This window comes from Capricornis sumatraensis, chromosome 3 (assembly GCF_032405125.1).
Source record: "Capricornis sumatraensis isolate serow.1 chromosome 3, serow.2, whole genome shotgun sequence".
NCBI lineage: Eukaryota > Metazoa > Chordata > Mammalia > Artiodactyla > Bovidae > Capricornis > Capricornis sumatraensis.
Genome location: NC_091071.1, coordinates 136,568,724 through 136,584,572, shown reverse-complemented (window position 1 = coordinate 136,584,572; position 15,849 = coordinate 136,568,724). Strand labels below are relative to the sequence as shown.

At 43.1% G+C, this 15,849-nt stretch overlaps 1 protein-coding gene across 2 annotated transcripts; it reads right to left on the bottom strand.

The window, feature by feature from the left end:
• Positions 1-2,280: 2,280 nt before the first annotated feature.
• CTLA4 (cytotoxic T-lymphocyte associated protein 4) lies at positions 2,281-8,968 on the bottom strand. 2 transcript variants are annotated; one of them, XM_068969010.1, is made up of 4 exons: positions 8,522-8,968; positions 5,454-5,801; positions 4,572-4,681; positions 2,281-3,328 (listed from the first exon to the last, which is right to left on the bottom strand). In XM_068969010.1, exons 1-4 carry the CDS (start codon positions 8,622-8,624, stop codon positions 3,224-3,226), a joined length of 666 nt encoding a protein of 221 aa, XP_068825111.1. In that variant the 5' UTR covers positions 8,625-8,968; the 3' UTR covers positions 2,281-3,223. The 2 variants fall into 2 exon arrangements, with proteins under 2 accessions (XP_068825111.1, XP_068825112.1); XM_068969011.1 differs by lacking the exon at positions 4,572-4,681.
• Positions 8,969-15,849: the final 6,881 nt, after the last annotated feature.

The following is a 15,849-nucleotide window of genomic DNA, read 5'->3' as shown; positions in this document are numbered from 1 at the left end:
AGATGTCCTCAACTCTCCAGTATATTTATTTGAGCATCTACTGTGTGCTTAAGGCTGTGATGATGCCTATTTTGGAGAAGTTCCCACCCAGGCTAAAGACATTCACATTTGAAATGATTAGAGATGAAACTGAGTGTAGCTACGAAACAAAGGGAAAACATTCATGTATGTTTGAAGTGTCAGCACATCTGATGGAGGGAGCAGAATCTGAGATGACTCTTTATAGATGCAAAAATGAGGGATAGAGATATTTAGGGGTGAGCAACAGAGAAATGGGAAATGGCAGAAATGAGAGTACCATGTTGGAAGAAGGGAGATGAGAAGATGTATGTGCTAGGGACTGGTAAGAGTTGGGGTTGGCCCAGGCAACCCCTGGTAGCTGTTTCCTGTTCCCCTCATCTCCAGATTCCTACCTGAGACTAGTGGTTCCAGGAGGAGGGGCATGGTGCCCAGGCTCTCCCTCCATGGTAGACCGAGTCTCACTGGGATGAGTGGAGTCTTTGGGCTTCCCCAGGACCTTGATCCTTCTCTTGCCCATTTCCTCTGTCATAGGAGAAACTTTTTTGAGTTAAAGAGTATTTTATCTCTTCAAAACTGAGACTGAGTGAAGAAAGCAATTCTTAGCTCAATAGTGGAATTTCAGATAATAGTAGAGGAGATATTAGGATATTCTTGTGTAAAGAAGATATTAGGTTTATGTCTGAAAAATGCCTGAGACATCCCTGTAAGACCCTCCCTGTCGTTTAGATCTTCTGTCAACTATGGAGAAAAATGATCTCTCTAAAGACTTGGAGGAACAAAAATGGTAATAAACTATTCACTGGCATTCCTAAACGATGTGTTTCTTCATGGCTTCCAACCAAAGACCAAGAAATAAAAAGGAACAGCCTTCTACAAAGCAGGAGCTTACTCTGTGTGTGCTGTGCCCGGTCAATTCAGTCGTGTCCAACTCTGCCAGCCTATGCACTGTAACTGCCAGGCTTCTCAGCCCATGGGTGTCTCCAGGCAAGAATACTGGAGTGGGTTGCCATGCCCTTCTCCAAGGGATCTTCCTGACCCGGGGATAGAACCCCTATTTCCTGCATTATAGGTGGATTCTTTACCAACTGAGCTGCCGGAGAAGCCCTGGGAGCTTACTCTAGGTGTTATTACCATATTTGGAAGACCTATTCCTTTTTATTTAGCAAATCTTTCTGAAACGCTCACTATGTGCTTTCTCATTTGTTTGCTACACTTGCTTGGGAAAAAAGAGCACATAGTGAGCAAGAGGAGCCTGGACGGGCACAGCTCATGGGATCGCAGAGTCGGACATGACTCGGCAACAAAGCACGTAAATAGTGAGCGAGCGAGCGAGCGAGAGAGCTGCCTAAACAGCAGTCCTCAAAACGTGATGGATCTGAGACGCACTGGGGGGTTTGTTGGGAGAGCAAACTCCTGGTCCCACAGCCTGAAGATTCTGATTCAGTACATCTGAGGCTAAGCACTTGAATCAGCATTTTTTGTAAGTGACCCAGTTGATTCAATTATAGGTGGTCCCTGGCCACTTTGAGAGTCATTGCAGAAAGCAACAACAGGATGTGGAGGTCAAGAATGAGAAAACGTAAGTGGAAACCAAGCAGGCTGAGGCAACATACTGGTTAACCAACAATCACAGAAGGGCTGTGTTCCTCACATTTGTGAACGAGTCCATCTGGAAGCCACAAGGGAAAGATCATTTACCGCAGAAGCAGAGCGAAATGGCTGCAGGGTTGATGACAATGGAGTTGCCATGGCAACTGTAATCTGTGTTTCAGTAGAGTTGAGAAAGGCCTGGGTAAGAAAGAGGAGGTGAGAAACCTGTGCTAAAGAGAACGCTGTGTGATTTATTAAGGCTGCTGGAGCTGTGTGTGGTAGCTGCTTCGTATCCCAAACAGAGGAAGAAATCAAAAAGACAAAAGATGAATTCCTTCCAAGAGGGGCTTGCAGGTAAAGAGTTGGTGGACAGCTGATCCATGAAGCATGATTTGCCCTTTGGGTTTTTTTTAAATTTGTTCCCGCTCTTCCTAATATTGAAGAGTCAACCAAGTGCTGAATGAATCAATCAAAAATAAACACAATACTCACATCTACGGAAGGTTAAAAACAACTCTGGAAAACGACCACCACAGATTTTTATTTAATTAAAAATATTATACATGTTGTTGCATTTTCATGGAAAATATCAAGTTAAAAAACACCAACAGTGTTAGTTTTCAGAGACCTTTGCACCCTGTTTTGCCATTTGCTGCTTTTTCCTGTCTGTGGCATTAACCATGTGCAAGGAATTGGCGCCCAGTGGAATTGGAGCTTCCTTGAGGTTCATACCCACAAGACTCCTGAAATGAGCCGATTTCTCCACGACGATGATATTCCATCAAATTAACTCAGATACCACCTGTTTTGACTTCCTTGTTAAAGGAAGGGAAAGGAGCTGGCATAAAAGCCCAAAGCACATGTCACCACCAATGCAGCCCACATGTCTGCAAGGATCAGCTATGACCTTATCTGATTTCCAAGCCAGTTGGCACATGACCTTGTACTCTACCCAGTGTATTAGTGTCCTGAGTCTCCACCATAAAACTTCCCCTGAACCCATGATGGGAAGACACTGCCATATAGTGTTTCTATTCAGACAATCAGCAAATATGCAAAAGCACATGTGGTCCCCATGCACAATACTATCAAATAAAAAAATACATATTGTTACAATACAACCTTTGGAATCACTGACTAAAATATAGCCATGTGAGTATTTTTAAAGTCTTCACATAATTATATATTTGTTAAGAAAAATAACACAGCATAAGTATTTTACTTAAAGACATTTCAGCTAGAAACTTCCCACGGGTAAGTACAAGATGTATACAATACCATCCTCTCCCCTCCTTCTTTCATTGCTTTCTTGGGACGGTACATTCCCTAACTTTTGTCCCTGACCCTGCGTGGTAATGCTGCTTCCCCAACACGCTCTCACGTGACGCTTCTACTGTAACTGGACCAGATGTGACAGAGCCAGCCTGGCTCTGTTCTTCTGCTCCTTTCCTTTAAATTGTAGTACGCTGAACTGGGGTTCTGCATCCTGCTTTATGTCAGAGATGAATCCCCCCCAAAACACAGACAAACAAAAATAGCTGGATAGCAAAAAGTTAGAATTGCCTCAGCTCTTAGAAATTAGAAAATAGTCCTTTCTCTTCAGTATGGTCTCTCAATTGATGGGAATAAAATAAGGCTGAAATTGCTTTTCACATTCTGGCTCTGTTGGGGGCATTTTCACATAGACCCCTGTAGTAAGAGGGCTTCTTTTCTTTAGCTGCCAAACATAAAAAGAAACAATCATTAGTACTGAGGAATACAGAAGCCACTTCTAACTGTAATAGGAATCAACAAATATTGGGTCCCTACCCCACTGAAAAATGGATGTTCACAACATGCAAAATTATAAGCCTCAGGAGATTTTCTTGATTCAGCTATTAAAATTCATTTTGTGTAAAAAAAATCCCCTGTGCTATTGACATAAAATAGAAACCATTTTCCCTGACAGGGAGACAGGAGGAAGGAACTCTGAAACAGCTTTAGAAAGAACTTCCAAAACGCCTATGATAACTGACTGGATCTTGTGTGTCAGGGGATGAGCTTGCTAAGATAATAAACTTCAGTTATTCTCTTTGAGAGCTGTAGTCCTCATCTCTACTCCTCATATACTTTTGGTTCGTTTTTTCTCTGTCCACACTGATTTCCAGTTTTTATCACCTCAGTAAACCGAGGTCTAATGTACTAGTCTGCGTGGCAGTTTGTAGCAAATGAGGTAGAAAGAAGCTACTGCCACGGAGTAGAGCATCTGGGAATAGAATGTGGAGGTGAGGGAGGGAAAGAGGGAGGAGAGAGGAAGGTTTGTGATGGCAAAGCCAGCCATAGGCAAAGGAGGCTGAAAGTGACTGTCAGAGAGAAACTGTGACGGGAGCACTGACTCCAGACCTCTGTCTCTTCTACAACTGCAGTAAATAAAAACTGGGTTCTCTTTTACTGTGCTGGAAAGGAGGGTAAGACTTGCCAGTCAAGCAGACTGGGTAACAGGGAGCCCTGGGCAGGGGTTACATGGACACCTACAGCTTAGACAAGGAAGGCTCAAGTAATGGGGCACAGAGAGGTGGCTTCCAGGTGAAGTGAGGGACACTAACCACCCAGGTGATCTTCTCCAGCAGCATTTTGCCCAACCTCGTTTCGGGTTTCAGGGTTATGATAACTCAAGTACAATTGTCATGGAGATAAAGAGCAAAACAGCTGCGCCATGTTATTCACACAGTTACTCAAACTGAAACCTAGTGCAAAAGCACACAAACATTCAATGTCAAACACACTCATCTAAACTATTAGTCATCCTGAAACCTCAAAGGCCAATGCCAAGGGTTCTAGTGTGTTCTTTACCACTGTCCTTGCTCTTCTTCACTTATTGCTTAATCTCAAGAGAACTCGACTCAACGGCATCACTTGGTCATTTATCATCACTAAAGGCATCCTGACCAAGAACAGTGCGTTGCGCGCATTGCACTCACCATTTTGCTCAAAGAAACAGCTGTGATGAGGAAGCTGTAGAAAAACAACCCTGAACTAACTGCTGCCAGGATCCAGAGGAGAAAATCAGAATCCGGGCATGGTTCTGGATCTGCAATAGAGAAGAAAGTAGAGCTTCCCTGAGATGCTTTCTAAATTCTAGGGCCTTACTCCCCCGACTGGTGAGAAACGGAAAAAGTTCAAGCTGCCAAACCTTGATGTCCACCCCTAAATAGAATCGCTGGCCCCCAGCTAAGTCTGTCTCTTGGGGCTACTTGACTAGGAGTTTCAGATCAAAGGCCAAGGCCAAATTTCATGCTGGGCATCACTCCAGAATGAGCGCCCCTACCTGCTGGGAGGAAAAATACCTTCCTCAACTCATCTTAGAGTCAAAATGCTGTTGTCTCACCATCCATACTAAGCAGGACTACCACATGTTATGCCAGAGAAGTCTTTATTTCGTTAATTTTTGTTGGAGTAGAGTTGCTTTCCAATGTTGTGCTAGTTTCAACTGTAGAGCAAAGTGAATCAGCTATATATATACATATATCCCCCACCCCCTTTTTTTTAATTTCCTTCCCATTTTGGTCACCACAGAGCACTGAGTGGAGTTCCCCAAGCTCTACAGTAGGTTCTCATTAGTTATCTATTTTATACATAATATCCACAGAGTATATATGTCGATCTCAATCTCCCAATTCATCCTACCACCCGCCTCTTTCCCCTCTTGGTGTCCATACATTTGTTCTTTATGTCTGTGCCAGAAAACTCTTAACGAGAATTCCCACAATCCTAAACATGAACGACCCAAAATCAAGGTGCCAATTTGTTTGCATGGCAAAGAAGAGACAGCAGTGCAAAAAGTGTCGGTCAGTGATGCTCACCAATGACATAAATCTGGGTTCCATTGCCCTCGCCCATGTAGTAGGGCGGCGGGTACATAAGCTCCACTTTGCAGACATAGAGCCCAGTGTCCATGGCCCTCAGCCCTTGGATGGTGAGGTTCACTTTGTTTCCTCTGGAGGTGCCAATGCAACTGGAATCATCCAGGAAGGTTAGCTCATCCTCCACCATGTAGGTCCCAGCACAGACTTCGGTCACCTGGCTGCCTGCCTTCCGCAGCACTGTCACCCGGACCTCATCAGCTTTGCCTGAAGACTCATATTCACATGTGAAGCTGGCAACACCCCGGCTGCTAGCCAGCACCACTGGAGGCTGGGTCACATTCATCCCTAATGTGGGAAAACCAAAGGGAAATCAATGAACTCAAGCTCACCCACCACCAGGTCCAGGCAAACCCTTGGGCAGGGTGATCTCTGATGGCCCCCTCCAACTTCACCTGTCAACCCTTCTCTCCCCTCATCAACAAACCCATCACCCTCCCCACCCCTCCCCTCTTCCATCCACCCCAATGCCCCCTCCCTCCATCTCTTGCTGCCTTCTGGCTTCTCTTCCATAAAGGTGCTTCCTTAGTGGAAAACAGTTTTTGGAAGGCAGTTGGCTGTGGCAATGAGAACGCTGATGTGACAAACAGAAGGGCTGGCTCTACCATGAAATACATGGTTTGGGGAAAGCTGCACCTCCCTCATAGCCTTCATTTTCCCTCCCATGCAAAAGAGGGGTTTAGCTCAGATGACATCACAGTGCCTCCCAACTCTGGTATTCTAAAGTTGTAATAGAGCTGTAGGAACTGTAAAAGGTAGTAGGGGAAATTTTGGAGGCTGAGGTAGGGAATCTTGCCTTACCTCTCAAAGTACACCTTAATTACCTCTGCTTACGTCAGCCTGGCCTTGGATCTCGATTGCCCATGGGGAGCCGAGCCCTGGCTAACGTGCTGGCCACCCCACTTCCCTGTGTTATTACCACAGAGTGAAGGATGCTGCTTGATGGAGGAAGCCGCAGAGGGAGGGCACCAGGTCGCTTCCTCTGTAGGCTGAGGCAACCCTGCCATTCACTTCTATGGGCTTCCCCTGACACTGCCATCACCCCTTCCTCCACCCTCTCTCCTTCACTTGAACACCTTGTATTCCTCTATCCTTTGTCTTCTCGCTTCTACAGGAGAAGGGAGGCCAGCTTTCCATACAAAAGGACTCACATCATATAAAAAATGATGGCTTCATGACAATTACCTTCCTATAAGTAACTCAGCCCCTTTCTAGTCCACCCATCATACAAGTGACACTCAAAACTTGGATGGGACTGTGTAACTCATTCTCTTCAAACCTTTTCATGCCTTATACACTTGGTGGTTGTTGCTGAGTCATGTCTGACTCTTTGCAACCCTGCACACTGTAGTCCTTTGGGCTCCTCTAGCCATAGGATTTCCCAGGCAAGAATACTGGAGTAGGTTGCCATTTCCTGCTCCAGGAAATGGCAAAAGACCCTCCTCCTCGGTCTTCCTGGCCCAGGGACCAAAGCCATGTCTCCTGCATCGGCTGGCGGATTCTTTGACCTCTGAGCCGTCGACTGCAAAATCAAATAAAGTAAATAACACTCACTGTCTCTATAACCTGATCCTAATTTACTACTCCAGTCTGAGTTTCCAGGACACCTGTTCCTTTAGACTGAAAGCACTAGTCTTTCCCCCAGGCACCTGTATGGGCACCCAGAAGAGAGAATAATATGGCAGCGCCATTGCCATGGGTAGTGCAGCAACCCTGGTTGGCTAGACCACAGTTTTCTTCCTCAGCCCTCATTTCTGTCTACCAGAGATGCCCTCTGAGCATCCTCTGCACTATTACAACTCCACCGTAGTACTTAAATTCTGCCCTGTATTAAAGGATTTTTTGGTGCATCATTGTATGCTTCCCATTTGTTGTGTTGACTCTAAACCTAAAGGAGACCAAGCTTCCTGCCCTCCCCCAAAGCAAGCTTCCAATTATCGCCACCAAATCTGGTCACACTTCATTTTCCAATATCCACCAGGAGCCCATCCCAGAGACAGGTTGAGACAAATTTTCTTAAAAGTAAATGTGATTGTTTCTCTGGATATTTAACCTTTACATATTTAAAACATGTAAACTAAGAAAATATGTGTGAATATTTCTTATACAGGAAAAATTAAATAAGCAAATATTTTTTGAGCCCCTACTTTGTACAAACCACATAGTTTTTCAACCGAGGTCTACAGGGATAGAAAGCAGACATTTATTAGAAAAGATCACCACTGTAAACCATGTAACAAACCTAGTATCAGCCTTTAAAGGGCTTTATTTCATCTGAAAACAGGGGAACCTGCCCCTAAAGTTCAGAGATAAGTCAGGCAACAATTAAGTATCTTATGCCAAACAGACCTACGGCCCTTTCTTTTGTTCATTCCTTTATTCTTTCATTCTTTCTTCCCTTTTTGTTTTACTGCTTCAAACTGCTTCATTTTAAAAAGAATTACCAGCTAACTAGTTTATACAGTTGACTCAGTGGATCCTAAAACCTTGCATTGAGTAAAGAAGGCTGCAGTGTTAAACAAGCAGGCTCATTTGTTTATAAAAATGAATCAGAAGACCTTAGAACCTTGAATTGATAGGAAAGAAACATCTCATAATTTGCGTCAATCAATGTTTTTTAAAAAGGAAACCTTGAGCTAACCCTTATTCCAAGCCCAGATGGATTCAGGACGGTCTCTCTTCTCTTTTTCATCACTTACCTTTACACTATTTTCTTCCAGTCTTATAGAAGTGGCTGAAATTTCTCCTGTCTCCCAGACCAACTCACATATACTCATTAAGCTTCCACTCCATGCCCAGTAAGCTGTTGCTAGCTGTGTCTCTGCTGGTTTGCTCCTTCCAGCTGTCCCTTGCCTGCCTTGGAATACAAAGCTGCCCAAACCAGGAGACTGGAGTCTCACCTTTAGTTTCTGGCTTTGCTATAAATCTCTGCCCTTGACTGAGAAAAGAAATGAAACCCAGTGGGAGAAACACCTCCTCCACCTTCATGCTCCAAAAGTCTCACTCACCTTTAGAGAAAACAGGAATGAAGAGAAGAAAAAACAGGGCAGTGCAGGGCCAGGTCCGAGAAGTCCGCCAAGTCCCATGACTCTGGAATCCAGAGCAAGCCATGGCTTTATGGGAGCGCTTGTTCAGGTCTTCAGGAAGCAGAGCAAAAACTTTCAGGATCTTGAAGCTTTGAAATGTGTTTGAACCCACACAGAATCAAGGACTTTATATAGCTGGCTTTGATCCCAGGTATGTAACATGTGCACACACAGAAGGCACATGTATCTATCCTTTTTGTTTTGGTTTTACGAGAAAGGAAGACGTGGGTTTAGCTGCTACGTCGAAGAGATAACCTCAAACACTCAAAGTAAAACTGAACAAAACAAGCCAATCCATGGATGGAAAATGCACTCAATTTGAAACTGAAGCTTTTTGTTCACTTTGAGGATAAGTGGAGACTTGGAGAATTTCCTGGAGCGCAGGAGTCCCCCTAAGTCCCAGTTTTATCTAATCGTCTAGGCATCTTTTGTCACCCAATTTATTTCACTGACACCCCCCAGAACTGCTTTAGCTGCTGGCCCTCTGAGCCCTTGTGTTAAAGACAGAATGAGTCTGTTGTGCTGTTCTTAGTTGCTCAGTTGTGTCCAGCTCTTTCCAACCCCATGGACTGCAGCCCACCAGGCTCCTCTGTCCATGGGAATTCTCCAGGCAAGAATATTAGAAGTTTTGCCATGCCCTCCTCCAGGGGATCTTCCCAACCCAGGAATCAAACCCAAGTCTTGTTTTGTTTTACAGATGGATTACAGATGAAATCCATTACAGATGGATTCTTTACGGTCTGAGCCACCAGGGAAGCCCAAGAATACTGGAGTGGGTAGCCTATCCCTTCTCGAGGGGATCTTCCTGAGACTTCCAGAGACTCAGGAATCTCCTGCACTGCAGGCAGATTCTTTACCAACTAAGCTACCAGGGAAGCCTCCCGAATGAGTCTGGACACCATTCATAAAAGCTTTCCACCTGTGAGACACCATGCTTGGCGTGCTTTGCAAAGCAGAGTTTATCCTAGCTCCATTTAGCATTCTGTTAAGAGAAAATATCCAAATCACAAGAAATAAATTGATCTGCCTCTAGTTTTGAAGATTAAGAAAAAGTTCGTGCACTCTTAAGAGATCTAACTCCTCAAAGACAACACAGAGTTGGATAAGGTCTAGAAAAAGTCAATGATCCAAGATATTCAAACCTTCCATCAGAGGGTAGATTTTCTTTTTTTTTCTCTAATGGGAACTTTTCAAGCAGAAAATCCAGGAACTGAGGTTAAATATGACTGAAGTGCTTAAATTTATGAAAGCTGTAAAGAGAACAAATGTTCATCCTCTAAGAAAATGCTAAGCATTGGGGACTATATCACTCTTAAAACTGAGGAGTTTTCATGTATTTCAATGATGAAAGAAACACTTATTCAGAGGCTTTGAGATGCCAGAAACTGTGTGTGAATAGAATTGAATGATGACCAGACGAAAACATAGCGCCTTAAAGGACTTCTAGAAGACTGACCCACAAGCAGATGGTGTGATGCTGGCCTCCTGCAGTCCTTTGTGGTCTCGCGTGCTCATGCTCCTCAGCACTGCAGAGGGCACTCTGTGGAATACAGGCCTGATGCATCTCATCTTAGCCTGTCTTGCAGCATTCCCTCACGTGCCCCTTTCCTCTGATTGTCGTCTCTCCAGCACACTCTTTCAGGTTTCATCACCTTTGCCAAAACTGTTCCTCCTGGCTTCTTCTTCCCATTACTTTGTTTTATCCTCCTTCTCATCTTCCAGGAGGCGACATCACCTCCTCCTGGAAATCTCTCCTGACCTGGCTCTTTTCTATCCTCCACAAGCTCCTTACAGAAGCCCTCAAACCACAGCTAAAATGCCAGCAGACGATACCAACCTAATGGTCACTTATCAAGGGTCAGATCCCAGTCTGGGCATTGGAGATACAAAAGTGAAAAATGTATGATCCTAATCTTGAGAGGAAGCCAAGGCAGTCGCAAGGCAGATAATTAAACCCATGATCAGGAAATTGGGAATAAGTGCTGGAATTGAAGTATTGCCACAGAAGAGCAGAAGCCATTGGTTCAGCCTGTGCAAGTCAGAAAGGACTTCTCAGAGGAAGTAAGCCCTGAACTTATTGTTAAAGACAAGAGGCAGGAGACAGATACTCAAACAGAAGGAATAGCCCATGCCAGACTGGAAAGAGCACAAAGTATTAACATTCATTACAGCCAGAGAACAAGGTGAGTATGGGAATCACTGGTAGGTAGAAGTCTAGGTTCTTAGCCTTCAATGCACCATAAGGAGCAAATAGGCATGATTAAGTTCACATTTTAGGGAAATTCCCCCAACACAGGAGGATGGATGGGTAAGATGAGCTCAAGGAGGAATAAGATAAACCAGGAAAACCCAGAAGGACACTATTGCAACACCCCAGGCAACCAGGTATTGGCAAGTTTTTCTATAGAGGGTCAATCGGGCTTCACAGGCCACACAAAATGGCCTCTGTTGCCACTACTCAACTTTTCTGTTGTAAGGTTTAAGCAACCACAAAGAGCTCATAAATGAATGGGTATGGCTGTGTTCCAATAAAACATTTTTTTAATGTCCATCATACCTCAATGAAAAACAAAATTTACAAAAATAGGAGGAAGTTGGATTTGATCCACAAGACATTGTTTGCCATCTCCTGGTCTAAACTAAGGCAGTGGCAGCAGTGGTGATGTGGTCCCCAAGGAGACGAATCCACAAGCAATGAGTGTATGGAGGCATTTAGGATGACACCAGATCTATGACTCGGTGCTGCCAGGAACTGTCCAAACGTTTGTCAAGTTTTATCACATTCAAGTCGCAAAACAACCCTACCAGGCAGGGATTACTGGCTTTCCCAATGTATAAAGGAGAAAACCAAAGCACTGAGAGTTAAGGAGTGTGACGTAAAAGTCGCTCGGTCGTGTCTGAGCCTTTGTGACCCCATGGTCTGTCCATGAAATTCTCTAGGATTAAGGAGACTTATCCAATCCCCTGTCATTGGTAGGAGAGTCAGGATTTGAAGCCAAATGATGCTGTTAATCACTATACTAAAGCAAAGGATTTAAAGTCAAAGAGAGCTGGGTTTGAATTCTAGTACAATGACTTGTTACCTGTCAATCTGGGGCTATGACTTTCAGAAAATAGCCTCAATGCTATGGCAAGGATTAAATGAGATAATGTATGTCAGGTATGTTAAAGACCTATTATGGTGGCTGGCTACTCAGTAAATGTGTGCTGTGCTTAGTCGCTCAGTCATGTCTGACTCTTTGCAACCCCATGGACTGTAGCCTGCCAGGCTCCTCTGTCCATGGGGATTCTCCAGGCAAGAATACTGGAGTGGGTTGCCATGCCCTCCTCCAGGGAATCTTCCCAACCCAGGGATCAAACCTGTGTCTCCTACATTGCAGGCAGATTTTTTTTTACCATCTGAGTTGCAGAGTCACTGAGAAAACAGAAGTGTAATTTATTGGAATAGAAAATGTAAGAAAAGCAGACCAGAAAGTGATGATGGTATGTTTCATTCAGGTATGTTGAGTTTAAGGTATCCATAGATGGTAAGGTGAGGCCACTCAAAAGCAATTGCCATGTGGATCTAGAGCTCAGGAGAAGGAGCTGAGCTCAAGATGTTAACGTAGTCAGCTATGAAGCCACAGGTGAAAATTTCACAGGCCCAAGACACATGATGAACACATTATGACTATTTTAATAGATAAATCAGTGAAAACAGTTTAACATAAAAAGAGATGAGAATCACAGTAAAAACTTGTAAAGAACTCTTACCAAGTCCCCTAAATACACTTTTATGAAACTATTTCTGCAAAATAACAGCTGTAAAAGCCACTGCGTGAAAGAATATCGGTGAAAAAGATATATTCACATTTATTATCTAGTAGATGACTTGATATTTACAAAGAGAGAAAATAATCAACAAATCTAGCAGATACTGCTTTAACCAAGTGATCAGACTGAAGATCATCTATGATGGGCCGTTCTGACATCAGGTCCAGATGCAATATACTGAGAAAAACACACCTCTGTAGCATTACTGCCAAAATTGCTTAAACTGAATCAAATTATGAAAAAACAACTAGAAAAATTCATAGTGGGAGCATCCTGCAAAGCAATTGGCCTTCAAAACTGGCCTTTGTGTCCTCAAATATGTTAATATTATGAAAGGTTAAAAAATAAACAACCTGAAAAAACTGTTGTACATTAAATGCAATTAAGGAGGCATGACAACAAAATCCAATGTGCAAGCCTTGACTGAAAAAATCAACTATAAAGTGTATTATTGAGATATTTGGGGAAATTTGAAATATAGACTATAGCTGATAATAGCGCATTAATTTTAAATTTGCCAAGTATTGTCTTATTAGGGATATAGGGAAACATCTTTGTTTTGGAGTGATATTTGCTTAAATATTTAGGGATAAAGTTGGCAAATAACTCTCAAATGGTTCAGCAAAGATATGTGTATATGTTTGTATTAGTAGACAGAATAATACTAATAAGACAGCAATGACAAAATGTTAACAACTGGAGAATCTAAGGTAAAGACTATATCGGTGTACTCATGGTACGACTCTTATAAATTCTTTTTTATTTTTAATTGGAGGATAATTGCTTTATAATATTTATTGGTTTCTGCCATACAACAATGCAAATCAGCCATAAGCATGCACATATCCCCTCCCAAGCATCCCTTCAACCCCACCTCCATCCCACTCTTCTAGGTCATCACAGACTGCCAAGCTGGGCTCCCTGTGTTATACAGCAAAGTTTCAAAGTAAAATGTTGAAAGTAGAAATTATAAGACCACTATTAATATAGTAGATACACAGATAAGCAAACCGAAATTTAGAGAGAGGAATGGCTTGTTTAAGATTATTCTCCATCCCCTTTCCTCACATCTGTTCTCTACCTAGGAGACAGACCCTGTAGAGGACTTGATTCTCAGGCAGGTTGGCCTCTGGGAGGAGTCAGCTGATTTAAGGCACTGGCATAAGGTCAGAGGGCATGAGGATGGAGGTCAGAGTATTTCTTCCCTGCTTTCTCCCAGATTCAGGCCCTGCCTCTGGCAGAAACATTAGCTCTGCACAACTATAGCTCCTGCGGTATTCCCCAACACTTCTAGAATGCCGGTTCTCACTGTTTCTCCCCTGCTCCTTTCAGTCCTGGAAGTGGTATCAGCTTCTACTGTTGCTAGCATCTGAGTGCTTTAACATCTTCTGCCCCTTACCCTCTTTAATACCTCTAAAATACAGTTGACCCTTGAACAATACGAGTTTGAAGTGCAGGTGGATGTATATGTGTGTGTGTGTGTGTGTTTTCCAGTGGTACTACAGTACCACACCATGCTTGGCTGGTTCAATCAACAGAAGCAAAACCAGAGTTGTGGAGGAATCACGGATACCAAATGTCGACTCTCAATTATGTGCAGATTTTCCTTAACTCCCACATTGTTCAAGGGTCAATTGTAGTACTTTCAGTGAGTCTCTTATTTTAATCACCTGTTTCCTGTAGAGTCTCTCAATGACCCAGTCCTAAAGCTAGTATGTGGTGAAAACTGGCTTTAAATCCTGGCCTCATCCTACCCAGTACTTCTTTTCCCCTATTATCTCATAAGCAGTAATAATAAGTCCTATCATGTAAGTTTGTATTCATTACAGTTGTGTGCAATTCTGTCTCCCCTATTTCAAATTCTATCTTGCATCTTCATCCCTGGGAAAGATTGAGGGCAGGAGAAGGGGGCTACAGAGGATGACTTGGTTGGATGGCATCACTGACTCAGTGGACATGAGTTTGAGCAAATTCTGGGAGATAGTGAAGGACAGAGAAGCCTGGCATGCTGCAGTCCATGGGGTCACAAAGAGTCAGACATGACTTGGTGACTAAACAACAGCAACATCCTCACTCCACACCTAGCATCTAACTAAGAACTCCTTTGTATAAAACAGGCAATGGAGAATTCTGCATTTTGATTTCACTCTCAACACCTTTATTGCTCTTGCACCTCATTTCCAGCTATAGGGAAGGTACTAATAAGTAAGGATTCCATCAGAGGACTGATAAGCACCAGTGAGCCCAGCACAGTGGTTAAGAAAGAGTACGGCTGGAGTCAGACAGACATGAGTTCAAATCCTGCCTCCACTGCTTACTAGATGTATCCTGGGTGAGGTTTTCGAACTTCTCTGATCCTCAGCTTCATCATCTATAAAATATGGCTAGTTATGGTAGCCAATAATCTTGTAGGGTTATTGTAACGATTCAATGGTTATTGACATTCAACTATGCCAATAAAATGTTGAAAGCTGTGCTTAGCATATAGTAGTACATGCCCGGTAAATGTTAACTCATCAATTAAATACAGAGAAAAGCATGGATTTCAAACTTCAGTTGTTTCATATATAAACCCCTTTTTTATTATCACCACTCTGAAGGGCATGGCAACTACTGCAGTATTCTTGCCTGAAAATTCCCATGGACAAGAGCAGCTTTGTAGCCTAGGCAGGCTATAGGTCCTAGGATCACCAAGAGTCAGACATGACTGAAGTAAAATAACTGAGCACACACATTATCATTACTAGTGACTGGATGGTACATTAGACTAATATCGGGTTCTTTCTTTTCTAACACTCACACATTTATTCAATTTTTGCTGTTTTCAATGTCATCAGTATCTGGAATCAAATGATTGAGTCTGAAAAGCATCTCCCTTGTGGTTCAGACAGTGAAGAGTCTGCCTGCAATGCAGGAGATCCGGCTTTGATCCCTGGGTCAGGAAGATCCCCTGGAGAAGGAAATGGCAACCCACTTCAGTACTCTTGCCTGGAAAACCCCAATGACAGAGGAGCCTGGCAGGCTACAGTCCACGGGGTCGCAAAGAGTTGGACACAACTGAACGACTTCACTTTCTTTTTCCGAGTCTGAAAACTCACAGCTCTAGACATAATCAAAGATTTCTGTATTGTGAGCTCTCAAATATTCAGTGGTTGAATATTCAAATGTCTGAGGGTATCACATCCTTGGATGTTGTCATTTCAGGGTAGGAAGGGGAAAATCAATTTTGTTATTTACTTTTATCACTCTCATATTTTTTTTAAAAAAAAAAGGTTGGTGGTAAAGGAAATGAAAATAATTGGCTAAAATTAGGGTTCGGGGATTCACTGTGATTTCATTTCCTCACCATCTTCCTATATCCTACTAGTCTGAGTAAACCCCAGACTGGTTTTGTAGTACTCTTAGTGGTTATTGGATTTGAAAGATCTGTCCATTTG

Excerpts from the sequence above, each read along its gene's own strand:
- CTLA4 (XM_068969010.1), bottom strand. The coding sequence starts at position 8,624 with ATGGCTTGCTCTGGATTCCAGAGTCATGGGACTTGGCGGACTTCTCGG. Across the intron at positions 4,682-5,453 it reads AACCCAGATTTATGTCATTG|ATCCAGAACCATGCCCGGAT; the intron begins GTGAGCATCACT and ends TCTCTATTGCAG. Across the intron at positions 3,329-4,571 it reads CTGTTTCTTTGAGCAAAATG|CTAAAGAAAAGAAGCCCTCT; the intron begins GTGAGTGCAATG and ends TATGTTTGGCAG.